Below are 16,756 nucleotides of genomic sequence, written 5' to 3' on the forward strand. Positions count from 1 at the left end.
AGTAAATCCCAGCTCCTCTCCTCCCCCCAGACTCAGATGAACCACCCTCCACCCGCCAACCCCCGCTGACCTCCATCCGTGTGCTTGGGATCTTCAATGAACTGTGTGCTTTTTGCTTCCTTTCTGCATGACTAGGGTAAATAGGTAGAAGTTTAAGAGATTCTCAAGGTCTAATTTCCATAGCTTTGTCCGTTGAATCTGGAGGCACCTGCCTTTTAATCCATTTGCTAAAATTTGGTGCATTTGAGTTTATGTGACTAGGCTGGCTGTGCCTGTAGAGCTCTTGTGTTTCTAGTGATGATGTGAAATACAAAGAACAAGCTATTTCCAGGAATGTGTTCTGTATCTGACATCCCAGTTTACCCTTTATTATTAACTAATTAGCTATGAGATTAGACAAAAAAAAAAAAAAAAAAAGGGGCCGCTGATGTGCAATATCAAAGTGGACTTGTGAGTATTTTCTGTGTGTGGATCTCAGTCCCCCTAAGTTGTTTCTACTTTGTTGCTACTTCTGAATTGGCCTTATGTGCGCTTGTGGAATTGAGGCTGCTTCGTATTCCCCAAAGCTTGTCAGAGATGATTCTTGAACACTTTGGGACATATAGAATGCAGGGAGCTGGTGAAAGTCTGGGGAGGATTCCACCCCTTGCTCCGGGCCTCTCCTGAGGTGTCACAACTTGTGAGTCAACACCCTCCAGTGGGTGCACTGCCTCCAGAACTCTGAGGTCCTCCGGCTGCTTTACTTTTCAGCTGTTCCAAGAGCCCTCCAGAGTCCAGAGAATGAAGAGCTTTATCTTTCCTGAGTCCTTCCTTAGAAGGACTGTCTCAGATTTTAGCTTGTGTTTGTTTGGGGCCACAGCTCCATAGCTGTGGCTCACGCATTTGTCCTCTTTCCTTCGTCCTGCTGCTTCTGGGCAGGGACGAGGCAGTTACTTAAATCAGGCCGGGTCAGTGCCTCGTCTTGCCATCTCCCTGCCAGGCCGGGAACAGGCACCACGTGGCCTCCTCTAGCACCACGGTCTGTGGGGGTTCAGGCCAACCGTTTGCCTTTTAGAAGAAGTGCTTCTCACTCTCCTTTTACCTTCCCTCTCACTTTTGTACTGACATGTCACCTTTCTGGATCACCAGGATTGAGGAATAACTGGTATTGGTGGTGTGTAACATGATTTCTGTGTCAAGGGACATGTGTCCTGGTTCCTCTTTTGATTGCTGGCAAATTCTGAGCTACAGGGAAATGCACTGAGTGTGAATGTTCTTGTCTGTGATTCCTCCCTTAGATGATGACAGTAGTCGATCTGTTGTAAATATATACATACATATGCAGTTACACACTTCCAGGTGGGTTGCATAAGAATCAGGTCCTTAAATACCTCCCAGTCTGATGAAATGATAGAAAGGAATAGAGTAACATTTTGCAGAATGGAGGAATACATTTTATTTTTTTAATTTATTTTTGTCCAAGTGGTGAGCTGATGGTGGTGTTGCTTCTCTGCATGTTATCAGTGTGAACATTCAGGTGCTTTTCATGTGACATTTGTGAGCCACAAATACAAAGTTGCCATTTGATTCAGTCAGGCTCCAGGGTGGTGTCGGCCATGCTCTGTCAGGTGGGGGAGAATCAGCTTAGGGCTCCCTCGCACTGCCAAGCTCGAGCAGCCAGTGTACCCTGACTGTCATGTGCCCTCAGGCAGCATGCTAAAGACAACTCTGAGGCCTGGGGCATCCGTGTCACAGTGTAGGATTGCCGTTCAGGTGTTTTGTACCCATTTCTTTTCTGATGTTGTCCCCTTTTTTTGTACCGATCCAGCTGGGAGAACCCCAGCCAATTCTGGAAGTGATTGAAGCACCTCTCTTTTGTGACTCTTGTACAGCTTAATGTGCAATAAAGGAAAAGTTATATCTGTCTTCAGTGTTAAGTTGTAAAGTTTCTGGCTATTCAAGCATCTCTGTACAGGTGGGAAAAGCACTCAGGTTTCTGGTGTAAGAGGCTGAGCTGTCAGCCTGCAGTACAAGAAAACGCTGATACAACGATGCCAAACTTTGGAAGAGGCACAAACTGGTTAACCTGAAATAATCTGCTAAATCTATCATCCTCACTAGTTATCTGATTTGAACTTAGAATTTCTTCAACCTGCAAAAATCCATTTATTTATTTACTTATTTGTATGTAACTAACCTTGGTGTTAATTGGTCATTAACGATAAAGTGGAGCCCACACCATGTAGAGGGGAAACTGGCTTACAGTCATGGATATGCAATGGTATAGACATACCGTTCTGCCTCTCCGGAGGTTTTAGGCATCCTGGTGTTTCTAGAAAACTAAGTTACAATATAACTCTTAGCTGTTGCTGCGTTTCTGTAAGGCCCATGAATGTGGACTCTGGGATTGAGACTGAGAAGTGAGATCTTCCAGGCCAATTGTGCATCAGGTCCATTAGTCAGTATGTGCTGATGACGGCATCTTTTGACCTCTGAGTGTAGGAACCTCTGTCAGCAAAATCTGAGCAATCTGGTACCACCCTTACTGCCCATCAGCCCCCAAGGAAGGGATGGCCTTTTTTTCTCTCCAGGTCACCAGATGGTTTTCTGCCTCATGCTGGAAGGTGGGGAGTGGGGGGATCCTGGTCATTTGGAGGGCCTCTTCTTTGCCAAATGGTGCCCACAGCATCTCCAGGGGAAGATGGGAGAATCTCACCACACACGCCTGGGAAGGACTGGAGTCGCAGAGGATGGTGCTAAGAGGCAAAAGAGTGCCTGCACACAAAAGGTCCTAGTTGTGGGCATGAGTTCATGCTAAAAGGAAGACTTTCGGCGGGGCTTGGCAATCAGACACATAGGCGTGGAGCGGGACGGACTAAGGCCAACTCCACAAAGACTGTGGAAGTCAGTGGTCATCAATGATTGTAAGGCACAGAATACTAACTGAAGAACTTTTTTGGTCCATTTGCATCTTTGAAACATTGCTACCTTGAAAGATAACTAAGACGAGGTGTTAATTTTTGACAGTTCCATGGCTGGAAACACCAAGGTCCAGAGAAGTCTGCTGACTTGCTCAAGGAGTCACTGATAGACTCTGTCTCGGGTTTTCTGACTCCCCAGTTCAGGCCAATCCAGGGCTCTTCCCACCACCTGCACTTTGTCTGATGTGTAGAACTTGAGACCTCCTAGTTCTTAGAAGCCTAGTGTGGGAGCCTCTGGGGAAGAGGGGTGGGTCCCTGTGGTCTGGGGGCCTTCTGTGGAGAGCTCACCTATGAAGGGGGTCACTCACCCTGTGGTTTCCTTCCTGTCCTCCTGACTTCTGCTGTGACTGAGGTGCTGTGGGTCTGAGGAGGGGCACGTAGTGGCGATGTCTGAGGGTAACCCGGAACTTGGGACTTGCGCTGGAGCCAGTCAGAGTCTCGGGTAGCTTCTTGTAATAGAGCTTATCCTTTGATTAATTAAGTAACCACACCCTTTGAGACATAGGTTCTAGTTAGGAAACCCTTTGATATGGTTAAATTATGAAGTTTTTCTTGTACTGAACCTAGGGGGCCCTGGGCAACCCCAAGGAGTGCAACCCCCAGGCAAGGTGCTGCCTCCACGCCGGCTCCCCCCTGGACCATCACTGCCACCTTCCTCTTCTTCCTCCTCCTCTTCTTCCTCCTTCTCGGCTCCTCAGCGGCCGGGCGGCCCCACCACCCACGGAGATGCACCCTCCAGCAGCAGCTCCCTGGCAGAGGCCCAGCCACAGAAGCCCCAGCCTCACCCACAGCTCAAGTAAGAGACAACTCAGCAGCACCTTCCCCTCCCCTCTTCCTGCCCCTCCTCTCAGGCCTTGGGCTCCAGAGCTGCTAGAAAGCACCTTCAATCAGACCTCCTCCTACAGATATTTTTGGGGGGTTTTTGGGGGGTTTTGTGTTTTGGTGTTTTTTTTTTTTTTTTTTTTTTGGTTGGGGGCAGGGTCGGCTTGATTAGGGAGGGTAGGAAAGAGGGAAGTGAAAGTCTGAGGTCTGGCTAGAAGCTCAAACCCCCCCCTTTCTTCCTGGGGAGTGGAGTGAGGCAGTTACTACCCCCTCCCCCATTCTTATACTAGCTTAGGGTTTTGAGGGTTTTTTTTTAAAAAACCCTATCTCCCACTGTTTTTTCCATTCCTTTTCTCTATGTATGTATGTATGTATGTATGTGTCTCTCTCTTTCTGAAAAAAAAAAAAAAAAAAAAAATTTTTTTTTTTAATTCTCTTTCCTGCCTCTGACTCACAGTTTAGGGTGTGCCAATCACCAAGGCTGCCCAAAAGGAAAAGGGGGAAGTAGTTAAATCCATTTCAACTTTTTACCTTCAGCTTTGTCAGAAAGAGGTTGGTTCCCAGTTGGTCATCAGAGGAGAGGCCCAGATAGAGACCCCGAGGAACTCCATCCTTTGGGGCTCCCTCATTCCAGCAGTAACCCTAGAAACCCCATTGCACTATCCTGCTTCAGAGGAAGGAACTGGAACTGGAAAGAACTGAGGGCCCCCAGAAAATAGTATAGCTGCACTTGGGAGGGGCAGTCCCTAGGTGCTCAGCTCCACCCTCTCCCCCAGAACCAGAGATGTCCCCAGACACAGATCCCAGTCATCAGTGTCAGCACAGACAGCCGCAGCCTCGGGGGAATGGAAGCCACCCACCAGTGCATCTCAGAGTAAAAAGATAAGACTCTTCAGGGAGGGAGAACAGGGGGCGTTGGAGCTCAAGGGAGCCACTCAGATCGTCTAGTCTCTGCACAGATGAGAAAACACTGCTCAAAAAGGTCTGATTCTCTCTTTTAAAGTCCTTTTGCTGGTTAGTGGCAGAGCCAGGAGGAGGGCTCAGGTAGTCCAGATGACTACTTTCTCTGGGTCTTCCAGTCCTACGTGATGGGATGGCCATCCCCTAGTCCTGTTCCCCAGCCCTGGCCAGGGCCGTGCTTCACACCTCGCCTCCCTCCTCACCTCACCCAGTCCTTGTAGGCATGATGACTTTTCATCTCTCCTACCTTCTCTTGAGCCAGCTCTGGCCCCAGTCTGAGGGCAGATCTCTGGGTTGTCACTGCCTCTGGTCTGAAGCTGTTGAGTAGAGCCAGACTCTGACGACAAGTGGGAGGCTTATACCTGGTGCCCTCGGCCTGTGCATGCAGATGAGTCCCTGCTCCCAGGGGCCAGCATGTCGAGGCTCATCCCAGGCCAAGTGAAAGGCAGGGCACCTGTTCAGTCACTGCAGGAGGAGAGCCGAGCTCAGGTTCCTGTAGAAGGGAGTTTCCGGGGCTGTGCCCAAGTGCAGGGGAGGGCTGAGAGCGCCGAGGCACTGGGAGAGGAGTGCTGGAGCCAGAGACCAGCAGGAGAGAGACGAGGAAGAGCGAAGACAGCCATGGAGATGCCAGCCCACGTGTCCTCTTCTGCAGTGCTGCGTCTGGCCTCCTCGCGACCTTCCTGCCTTCACGGTTTTTTCTCTGTCAGTCACGAGTGTCCCAAGGGAAAAACTGGTCCCTAAAGTGTGTGCAGTGGGTTTTTTTTCCATGGGAAAACTTGTCTGCTAAGCTTGCATAGGCCTGAGTGTGGCTCCCCCCCTCCCGGATAGCCTGAAACTCATAGTCCTCCAGTCAGGTTCCTCTGAGCAAGGCTGCAGGGCGATTATGTCCCTTCTAAGACTGGTAACTGGAGGCAATGGAGTTTGTGCCAAGTCAAAAAGTTCTTTTGAAATCAGAGAATAAAAGTCATCTACATAGTGCAGTTAAGAAACCAAACAATGGAGTTCCCGTTGTGGCGCAGTGGTTAACGAATCCGACTAGGAACCATGAGGTTGCGGGTTCAGTCCCTGGCCTCGCTCAGTGGGTTAAGGATCTGGCGTTGCCGTGAGCTGTGGTGTAGGTCTCAGATGTGGCTCGGATCCTGCGTTGCTGTGGCTCTGGCATAGGTCAGCGGCTACAGCTCTGATTTGACCCCTACCCTGGGAAACTCCATATGCTGCGCGAGCTGCCCTAGAAAAGAGAAACCAAATAAGAAACCAAGTCCCAGAGAGGCATGTGGCTTGCCTGAGATCAAGAGCGAGTGAGGGGTGGAACCAAGACTTTGACCCAGGGCTTCTGATGCTGACTCCACTACTGGACAGTTGACGGGGAAGAAGGTACAAGAGTCCACAGGCCCCTGGTTGCTACCTTTCATCCGAGGGGAAGATTGAGATCCCTGGATAAGTTCTGATCAGGTTAAGGCTCTGAAGTCTAGCCTGCGGACCCATTAGCATTAAGTAAAAGAGATCACCCCTTCTTCTTCTTTCCTTTCTCCTTCCACCTCTTCTCTCTTTTCCCGTCTCCTTCTCTCCCGTGCTGCCCCCATCCTTTCCTGTTTAGCAGCAGTGCAGGTGAAGACAATAGGAGCCCCCAGAGGCCTGGTAGCTCACCCCATGCTGACTTTCCCTCTGTGACCCTGGTCTCCCTGGGGTGGGAGTGGGGGTTCTGGTGTGTACCCTCATGTCACCATCCTTCCCCGCCTCACTGGGAAGCACCACCCTCTCATGTTCTCTCTGGTTTTTATCTTCAAGCAAGTCGCAGTCCCTGACAAATGCCTTCAGCTTCTCTGAGTCCTCCTTCTTCCGGTCTTCAGCCACTGAGGATGAAGCCAAAGCAGAGACCATCCGGAGCTTGAGGAAATCCTTTGCCAGCCTCTTTTCAGATTAGCTCTCCAGACACACAGGGACACCCGGCTCAACCGGGAAAGGCATCTGAGACATTTGCCAACAACAGTTAGCCACGTGTGGTGGTGATGTCCCCGTGACCTTGACGTGTGTGGCCCTTCCTCTGCTCCGTTGTGCTCAGTTATGTGGTGCAGCTCAGAAAGGACCAGGTGACGGTGTCAGGGCGGGTGCCTAGCCAGCAAGGAGCACCTGACATCAGAGAGGATGGAGCTGCTTTCCTTTCGTAGGAGAGCTTCCCCTGAGGTCATCGTTTGCTGTGATTTTAGTGGCCTTATTGTGACAGTGCCATCCTGTCTTATTCTTCCTTGTGAAACCAGGATCCCCTTCACTGAGGGACACTTGGTGGCTTAATGCAGCTCAGATGCAGTGCTAAGCATGCCCCCTGTAGTCAGAGATGCCTGCTTGCAGAGAATATATTAACTCCCACATACTCCTGGCTCTAAGCGTTAGGGACATACCCACACCTGGATCCCTTGTCACACCTGTTTAGCTGTTTAAAACATAACTGCCTGGCATAGGCGATTCCTCCGAGGCTGTGGTGGTGAAGCATCTGTAGTCTGCTGCTCCAGGAGAGATCAAGGACCTGCAGCTCCCCTCCCCCACCGGAGCGCACTGCTTCTGTGCCAGCTCCTCCCCAAGCCGCGCTGTAGAGAATGCATGCCAGTATGCCAAGTTTTGTGTTCCTCTCCAAATAAATGTGAAGACTTTTGGTACAATAAAAGCAGCAGCATTAATCAGCATTTGATTCAGCCATGAGGTCTCCCCTAGGCCACCTTTTAGACAGAGTGTATAAGGTGTGCATGTGTGTGTGCCCTCCGGGGTCTGGGGCGGGAGTCGGGGGGCCTAGGAGGGTAAAGCTGTTTGTGTCAGTGTGTGTGTGAATGTGTCTGTGAGTGTGACTGCCTTTGCGAGTGGTTGAGGCTGTGGCTCTCCTTTAGATGCCCCCTCTGCTGTGCTTCCTGACACCTCCCCTGTGACTGTTTCCTCAGGACAGCTTCAGTAACTCAGAAGTCCTACCAGTTTTACTGAATTTGGAGCCTAATAAGCATAGCACCCTTGCTTCCAGAGCAACTGACTCCTTGTCTGGTTCATCAGTCTTCTCAGCTAAAACCCACACAGTAGTGCCAATGAGGCAGGGCTAACCTGCTCTGATGAATGGAGTTCCCCAAGCTCCAGGCATCCTGAAGATTGAGGTGGGCTCCAAGGGATGTCACTCGGGCTCCTTCATGACACACTGGTACTCAGAAGTGTGATCTCCCAAACCGCAAATGCTGTGATGACCCATACTGCATCTGCACTGATACTAACCTTTTAAGTAATTTCCTACACATGACACCTATCCTACTAACAACCTGAGAAAGTGACACCCACACTAATGCCACTGTCTTGCTAACTCCGCATAAGCATTAGGTGCTAAGAGGTCAGAGAGTGAATTTCTCTGGTGTCAGGGTCTCCATTCTAACTCAGCCTATGCTTCCAGGATTCAAGGACCTAGAACTGCACCTTCATCTTACACTTTAAAAAAATATGAAGTAGAGGAGTTCCCGCAGTGGCTCAGCAGAAACAAATCTGACTAGCATCCATTAGGACGTAGGTTCGATCTCTCGCTTTGTTCAGTGGGTTAAGGATTCAGCGTTGCTGTGAACTGTGGTGTAGGTCTCAGACATGGCTCGGATCTGATGTTGCTGTGGCTGTGGTGTAGGCCAGTAGCTACAGCTCCGATTTGACCCCTAGCCTGGGAACTTCCATATGCCATGGGTGCAGCCCTAAAAAGAGAAAAAAGAAAAAAAAGAAATAGAACCTCCCACTGACACAGGGGTAGGGGGGCGGTGCAGGGAGGCAGCCCTCCTCCTGCCACAATGCACATAACTAAGAAACAAACTAGCAACAAACAAAAGGCAGGCAGGCAAACTGAATACCTGTGCTCAAGGGAATTGATTTTTATGGGTCTTCTCTTTCCAGCCAAGAGTCTACCACTTGTAGTCACCTCTCTCCCCAGTTCCAAATATGTTTTAATAGAACACATTCATTTCATCAAGAACCATTTATTGAACATTTAATATGAGCATAAACGTTGTGGTGGACTCACAGAAATATTTAGTCATATTTCCATAGTGCTTACTAAGTTCCAGACAATTCTAAGCACTCAACATATATCAATTCATTTATTCCTGACAACAACCCTACATCATAGATACTATTATTTTATAAATGAGGAAATGCAGGCGAATCAAGAATCAGTAACTTGCCCAACTGGTATGTGGTGAAGCTGGGATTTGAACCCAAGCAGCAGAGCCCCCAGGCCTTACCTACTTTGCTATATTACTTTTATTTAATCTGGAAGTGGCAACAAGATATAATTTTACTGTACATAATGTATTAACAAAATTAGAGATGCACACAAAAATTCTTCATATCCATCCCCACCTCCTTCCTTGGCCTTCTCCCTGTCCCTCAGCCCCAGGGAAAGGAGGGGTAGGAGAAGCTTAGGGTACTTGTTACCAGCGTTGACCCCTTGTCCTAGAACCATGAGTAACGTACACAATGTATCTTATTCTGATCGACTTTAATTCTGGTTCTTAAAAAATTACTCAGTCTTCCACATGTGATGTCAGACCAAAAACCACAAGTGGCTTATTTAGAAAATGACTCAGCCTGGAACTGCTGGGGTGACAAAAGGGGGAGGCATTTACCATCGGTTATGCAGCTTCCTAGTCCAAAGGACACATGGATTCTAGCCAACCCTTAATAATAGGGTGGGGCCAGAGGTGAGAGAGTTCCATTCAGAAACAGGGCTCTTAGTACATAAAAAGATGGCCCCAGAGACTGGGAAATTTTCTACTCCCAATAATGAATATTTGATGAATATCATGAGAAAAAATTATCTAAAGCTGGAATCTCCAAAGGTTGGTGACAGTCCTCTACAGAACTTGCAACGTTTGGTCTGTCAGCCCATTCTCACCACTTTGCAGCCATCTCTGCAGCTGATGGGGATTCCCTGCCCACATCCTCACCTCAGATTAATGGAGATAGAGCACCTCATCCCTGCCCTCATGGAAGCCCCATCTCCTTAGGTCTAGGTGAATTCACTCTGCTCATCATTTATTTGTTAACAACTCCTTTTTGTGCACTTACAAAGCTCAATAAAATTTGTGGGACGAATACAGAAATGAGTTAAGCGAGCATTCTGCCTTCACGAAGTTTAGGATCCTTGGAGTTCCCATTGTGGTGAAGTGGAAACGAATCTGACTAGGAACCATGAGGTCGAGAGTTCGATCCCTGGCCTCGCTATGTGGATTAAGGATCTTTAGTTGCCGTGAGATGTGGTGTACGTCGCAGACTCGGCTTGGATCCTGCGCTGCTGTGGCTGTGGAGTAGGCCGGCAGCTGTAGCTCCTTTTAGACCCCTAGGCTGGGATCCTTGATGTGCTGCTGGTACGGCCCTAAAACACAGACAAACAAAACAAACAAAAAACAAAGTTTACGATCCAGTGGGGAGGTAGCATATAAACAAATGTAAAAAAAGAATGTGGCAAGTGCTATAAGGCAAATGCAGCCAAAATGTTACTTTGGAAAAATATTAAGCTTGATTAGATATTGATGGGGATATGAGAGACAGAACGCTTACGTTGCAAGTGGGAACATATGTTGGTACGGGCACTTCGGGGAACAATTTGGCAATATCTACTACACAAACCCTATGACTCAGCAATTCCATTTCTAGACATTCGTTCTAGAGAATCTCTTGCACATGTACTCAAGGAGGCAAGTAAATGAATAATGGTTTCAGCACTGTTGGTGAAAGACAGAAACAACCATCTCTCATGGAGGAATTAAAACATAAATTGGTGTATTCATACATTGGAATACTCTGTAGGAGTTAAAGAAATAAGCAAAAACATTTGAGGAATTTGGATAACATGTGGAAGGAAAATGGAAAAGATGAGCTGAGCAAGTGTAAAATGGACACCAACCGTACATGTGGTTGGGGTAGAGCACCCTTCTAGCTGGGTGTTCAGGAGACAGCACCCTGGTGGGGAGCTGTGAGCAGCCCACAGGACCGGGAAGCCTGCCGGCTGCTGGCAATGAGCTGAGCACACAGAATTCAGTCACTGAATTTTTCAACTGGAAGTTTCACCTAGTTCTCTTCTCTCCTTTTATGGATGAGAAAACAGATCCAGGTAACTTTAGGAGCTTGAGGTCAGGACGGAAGTTAGTAATAGAAGCAAATGAGGCTGTGTCCCAAGTGTCAGGTCACTATCCTCGATGAGATAAATGAATGGCTTTGGGACTCACAGAGCATCTCCCAGAGGCAGGGAAGAAGTGCAAGAGAGAGTCTTGGGCAGCAGAAGGTGCCTGGATTCTAAAATCAAACCTGAGTACACTTCCTTGCTTGGCTAATTATTAGCTAATTGTCTTTGATCATTAGTTGCTTTGCTTTTCTGTATCTCGGTTTTCTCATCCATGAGAACAACACTGTCTTTCTGAGGAGGTTTAGAGTTCAAGGAGCTAATTCATTTAAAGTCTGTTTCTAGCAGTGGTTGGCATGGGACAAGATCGCAAGATATCCCCCTGTCTGATAAAGACAACACCAGTGTAAGCTCCAACCACCCTTGGCCAGGATGCCCCCAAGAGTAGCCACATGAATGCCAATCATGCCTTTCTTCAGCTCCTGTAACCAGGGGGCCTCATGGGCAATTTCACCCCTTCTGATGCCTTTTCCTAAGCTGAGGCTCTTTCAGGTTGAGTTGGTTAAACTGAGTTGAGGGTAGACACCTGGTGAAGCAAATGCTGCTGCCTAACAAACCCACCAGCAGTGAACACACACACTCACCCCCAAAACCACTGCAGCTATAGAAATGACAACACAAACCCCATATGATGTTAATGAACTGATTTTTAAACACTCATACCATATGATCATTCCTACAGTGGTGTGGTTTCCTTCAACCAATTCATTTGGGAGGCTAAGCTTTTCTTCCAACTAGCCTGCTGCTTACTAAGCTCAGAAAATAATTGCCCTCAGATCTGTAGCCCTGAAATTTGATTGTCTATAACTCTTGGAGAATCAAGAATTCTTTACCTTGGGAATCTAGAAATTGCCATGCAAACTATTCTTCTGTGCATTGTGCATTTTGGCAGGTCCTCAACACACACACAAAAAGATTAAGAATCATTGCTTTAGAGAGTAAATTTAGATTTAAAAAAACTTAAATTTCTTTTGGAGTCAGCTCTAATGATTAACCTAGATAACACGTAAGATTTGAAACACAATGTGACTATAAATTGAGATAACTTTGTGTGGCTTATACACTGGTTCTGAAGGAAATTACTTCCAGAAAAGGAGTCTCCTATGTTTTGAATACTTTAAAATAAACGTCAAGCCCCATCAAGATTATTGATTTTGAGAGAAAAGATACATTGCAACATCCAAATTCTGCTGTTTGTTTAAAAATAATCTTGGAGTTCCCGTTGTGGCGCAGCGGTTAACGGTTAACGAATCCGACTAGGAACCATGAGGCTGCAGGTTCGGTCCCTGGTCTCGCTCATTGGGTTAAGGATCTGGCGTTGCCATGAGCTGTGGTGTAGGTTGCAGATGCGGCTCATATCCCGCGTTGCTGTGGCTCTGGTGTAGGCTGGTGGCTACAGCTCCGAACCTACAGCCTGGGAACCTCCATATGCCACGGAAGCGGCCCTAGAAAAGGCAAAAAGACTAAATAAATAAATAAAAATAATCTTATTTCTAATTCTCAAATCACAGACTACATTCAGAATAATGTTTTCCTCCTCAAATAATCATAATCATCATCCCTTTTATTTGTGTAGTATTTTACAGTTTGTACAGCACCTTGCAATTTAAAGGCACTACACAGTTTATAAAGCACTAATTCATCTTTCAATGTGTTAGATTCTCACAGTAGCCCCATGAGCCTGTTCCTCATTATAGACAACTTCTGAGTGTCTAAGCTTTGGGCTTACACCTGAATGGTGTTCTTCTTCCTACAAATCTCTTTGGACTTCAAAGCCTGTGATGGTAAACATGTGGGAAACTCATGCAATTATTCATCCCCTCTGACACACCCTCCTCTTTTTCAAAACCCTCTCGCTGTCTGAGAACTGACTTTTCCATCTTGGATATTGATATAGTTATCCACACACACACACATTTGTGCTTGCCCACTGGTCTATTTTTCAGGAATCTTTTCTTCCCTTGTTTCATGGTGGGTTCGCCTCAGCATGTCACCTTTATCAGGGAAATAACAAGAGAGAGAGAAGGGAGGGAGGAACACCAGAGAGCTATTTCTGGACCCCACCCCAAATGTAAATGAATGCTCCCCAGGGAACACCACCTCTCTGGGAGTTTTCATCCACCTCCATATCTACATACATCTCTTTTGATAAGAATTTCCACCCTTCAGCTAACTTTCTAGGCAGCTTACAGCAGAAAGCCACAAGCATCCCTGTGGATCAGGTTAAGTGACAGCCTAACAAGCCCTAGTGGCTCTAGATCCGGTTCTTAGGGAAGGGAGATTAGCTCTATCAGATTACTGATGGGACAATCAGGTTTGGACTTCTTGGATCCCTTTTGGAGCTCACCAGTAGACAGAGGACTGTAGGACCGGGTCCAAAGGAGCCCCATGGGCAGCTCAGACAAGCTGACCATCAACACTTTGAAGACCCTCACACCATCCCTGAGGCCCGAGTGGGTTGGCAAGTGAACGGGAATGATATTTGGGCTGCTCATTTGTCTTTGGGGTTTCACTGGCCTAATACAACATGATGCTTGGGATTTCAAGATGCTTTTACTTTGAATATTTAATGCCAAACAGTGCATTTCTCCATATATTTCAATATAATATTAGGAAGAGGTCAGTAGATTATTTCTTCTGAAAGATTGTTCCTTTATTCTGGTCCCATTGCTAGTATTCTAGATTAGGGCTTTTATTCACACCATATTGTAATAGCTCCCTAGTTGGGCTTCCTAGCTTCAATCCCTTGCCTATTTCTGTAAGGTACACTTTAAAAATTTTTCTAATCATCAAAATCATCAACATCTCTAATCATCAAAATCCCATCAAAATTTGAGCTCTACTCTCCAGGCTTAGAGACTAACATTCAAATTCCGTATACCAAACTCCTTGGTACAGGAGGTACAAGCCTCACTTTACCAAGGAAGTGGTATGTCTAGTGGTTAGGTGTTTGGGCGTTGGGCTCAGACAAACCTGGTTCTACTGCTTATTAGCTGTAGACCTTGGGCAAATGACTAAATTTCTCTAAACCTCAGTTTCCTTACAAGCAACAATTGTAGTTGAAATACTTCATATATTTGTTACAAGAAGTAAATGGTTAGATGCATGTAAAGTGCTGTGTGCAAGTACCTCACACATATAAGGAAGATCCTAATAAATTTTGTCATCCTCGTTGCTGTTCAATCTTATCTTTCCATATTTAAAATGGATGTGAAACTCATTGCCCTTGTGTGTTTTCTTGCTTTACACATATGCTCACTTTATCATTTTTGGCTGTCCTCAACCCCTTAAAAATTCCTTTTCTTAAACTCATTACCCATTCAAATTATGTATATCCTTCAAGGCCCAGCTGAAATCTCATCTACTCCATGAAGCACTTTTTTGCCTGTCTCAGTAGTATCCCACGATCATTCTCTTTCCTCTAAACTCTTACCATACACTTATTGATTGCCTCTACTACTTGTTTAGATTTTTTTGCAAGTTCACACAATTTTATTAAAATGAGTACATCTATTTTGTCTCTTTGTCCTATTTATAATCTTGAGCGCTTTTTGATGATTTTTATATTGAATCATTTTCTTGAGCTTTTTTTTCCCCTACCGACATTTATGTTTTAGGCTATTCTGAACCCCACATTTTCCCCAGCATTTTATTATGAAAAACCTTATTATAAAAACCTTATTATGAAACACAAAGAAAATTGAAGTCACTGAGCAGTGAACATCCTTATACTCACTGCCTGTATTCTACAATTAACATTGTATTATGCTTGCTTTATCCATCCATATCTATCCATCCCCTGTGCATGCAACAATCTGTCTTATGTTTTTAACACATTTCACAGTAAGCAGCAAACATCGGTGCATTTCACAGATCATGATATAAATTAGTTCCATCTGGTAAGGACTTTGAGGATGATTTAATTTATCTCCTGATTTTATAGATGAAAAGACAAAAGCCCTAAGCTATTAAGCAATTAGTCTAACCTAGGTCCATTGATCAACAAACATATACTGATCATCCACTGTGTTCCTAGTATTCCGCTAGGTCCTGGGAATACAGTAATGAATAAGACAGATAAAAGCTCTGCCATCATAGAGCTTAGAGTTTAACGGGGAAGGTAGATGTTGAACAGATTGTTACAAATGGTTGACTAATAAAGTACATGGGGATCCAACTAAGTGGTGGGTTAGAAAAAGGATTCTAAGAGTCATTTCTTACTGTTCAGATCTTCAGAGCCTTGCTGTTGCTGATTTCCAAAGGCTTTCATGTATAATAATACTCTTTTTCTTCTACATTGAATAAGTGACTATAGTGTAATATTATTATTACTATTATTATTATTTTGTCTTTTTGTCTTTTCAGGGCCACATCCATGGCATATGGAGGTTCCCAGGCTAGGGGTCTAATTGGAGCTGTAGCCTCCAACCTACACCAGAGTCCCAGCAATGCCAGGTCTGAGCCACGTCTGTGACCCACACCACAGCTCACGGCAACACCAGATCCTTAACCCACTGAGCGAGGCCAGGGATCAAACCCGTAACCTCATGGTTCCTAGTCAGATTCATTTCCACTGCACCGTGAGGGGAATTCCCTGTAATAATATTATTATTATAAAAATAAGAGATACCTCTTAAATTCCTCCAGAAGAGACCAAATGCTGTAGGCAGTTGAAGGTGAAACCTCTGTGGAAGAAAAGACTCTCGGGTCTGTGCAGATGGCAGCCAGAGCACACTGGTTAAAGCCACGAAGTAGAAACATTGGCCTCTCAGGAGCTACAGCAGAGAGACTCAGGTCAGACTACAGGAAACATATGAAATGAGGACCTGGGGCCCTAAACTTTCAGGAAGTCCCATGTAGGGTGGGATCAAAGAATTACAGATAAAAGGATTTCAGAATGCCCTTTTGAGCTGGACATGGTACTTATTTCTAGAGTTGTAACTTCCTAGTAGGCTGAGTAAGAGTATATTGTACTTATTATCAAAATGAAGAAGTAGAAGCTGCTCAAATCAAGACCTACCTGGGATTCACAGGTCAGGAGTCTTTAATGAACAGTCAGTGCGCCGGGGAAGATAGGGAAGTCGAGCCCAGGGAAGGCAGGCAGGAGCTCCACGGAGCTACCTTGGAAAATGGGATTGGGCTCTTTTGTGTATCTTTATTTGTTATCATTGCTTTAAGCCTCAGGGCTGCTGGCTCTTGGAAATATCATTTTAATTAAAACATTCACTCTAAGTGACAGGATCAGTCTAATGAAAGATCGCAAAGCCTAAGAGTAGAGAATATTAAAAATGTGTTTCATATTGCTGCCTTGTCAGTAATGCCCTCTTGGCTCTCTCTCTTCTGTTATGAAGTCCAAGACTTCAATAGATGAGATCTTCCAGGATCACAGAATACATGTGTTTTTCCTTCCTAGAAAAGGGAGTGTCTAAAAACTGATAAACATTTAGAGGTGGCATTGTGGGAAAGAGGGATTCCTCATGCCAGGTTCCAAGTCCAAATGAACCAAGGAAAAGTACTGTGTGACAAGTAGTCATGGGTAAGCAGAAATGGGAAGCTTGACTTCCTACCAGTGGTCGTCCAGATCCTCTTGGTGTAACCATGGGAAGGCTAAGGCAGAGCACCCACTTCCACCCCTGAGTTAGGTGTTACGGTCTTACAACAAACCTTCAAAGCCGAGGCCTGTGAGAGAGAAGGATACAACTCTATACAAAAGAAGTGATTCATTTAAAAATACATATTAAAGTTAGCATAGGATTCCACACTCTACTGTGAGGATGGGTGTGACTCTGGAACCCAAACTGGGAAAAAACAAACCAACCAAAGT

At 45.9% G+C, this 16,756-nt stretch overlaps 1 protein-coding gene and 1 long non-coding RNA gene across 3 annotated transcripts in view; one reads left to right on the forward strand and one right to left on the reverse strand.

Annotated features, from left to right (window-relative positions):
- The window catches only part of SYN2 (synapsin II), a 171,490-nt gene extending 164,073 nt beyond the window's left edge, over positions 1-7,417 (forward strand). Inside the window, 2 exon segments of the mRNA XM_021069343.1 lie at positions 3,528-3,756; positions 6,531-7,417. Coding sequence (XP_020925002.1) covers positions 3,528-3,756; positions 6,531-6,666 — 365 coding nt within the window. The 3' untranslated portion in view covers positions 6,667-7,417.
- Positions 8,426-16,756, reverse strand: part of LOC106505676 — a 37,657-nt gene continuing 29,326 nt past the window's right edge. Inside the window, exons 4-6 of one of the 2 annotated variants that reach the window (XR_002337654.1) lie at positions 16,500-16,611; positions 15,563-15,707; positions 8,426-10,125 (exon numbers count right to left, since the gene is read on the reverse strand). This is a non-coding gene — a long non-coding RNA (uncharacterized LOC106505676). Of the gene's footprint in view, positions 10,126-15,562; positions 15,708-15,952; positions 16,612-16,756 lie in introns of both variants that reach the window. The other variant, XR_002337655.1, reaches the window with a different exon arrangement.

The sequence above is a fragment of the Sus scrofa genome, chromosome 13 (genome assembly GCF_000003025.6).
Source record: "Sus scrofa isolate TJ Tabasco breed Duroc chromosome 13, Sscrofa11.1, whole genome shotgun sequence".
Lineage (NCBI taxonomy): Eukaryota > Metazoa > Chordata > Mammalia > Artiodactyla > Suidae > Sus > Sus scrofa.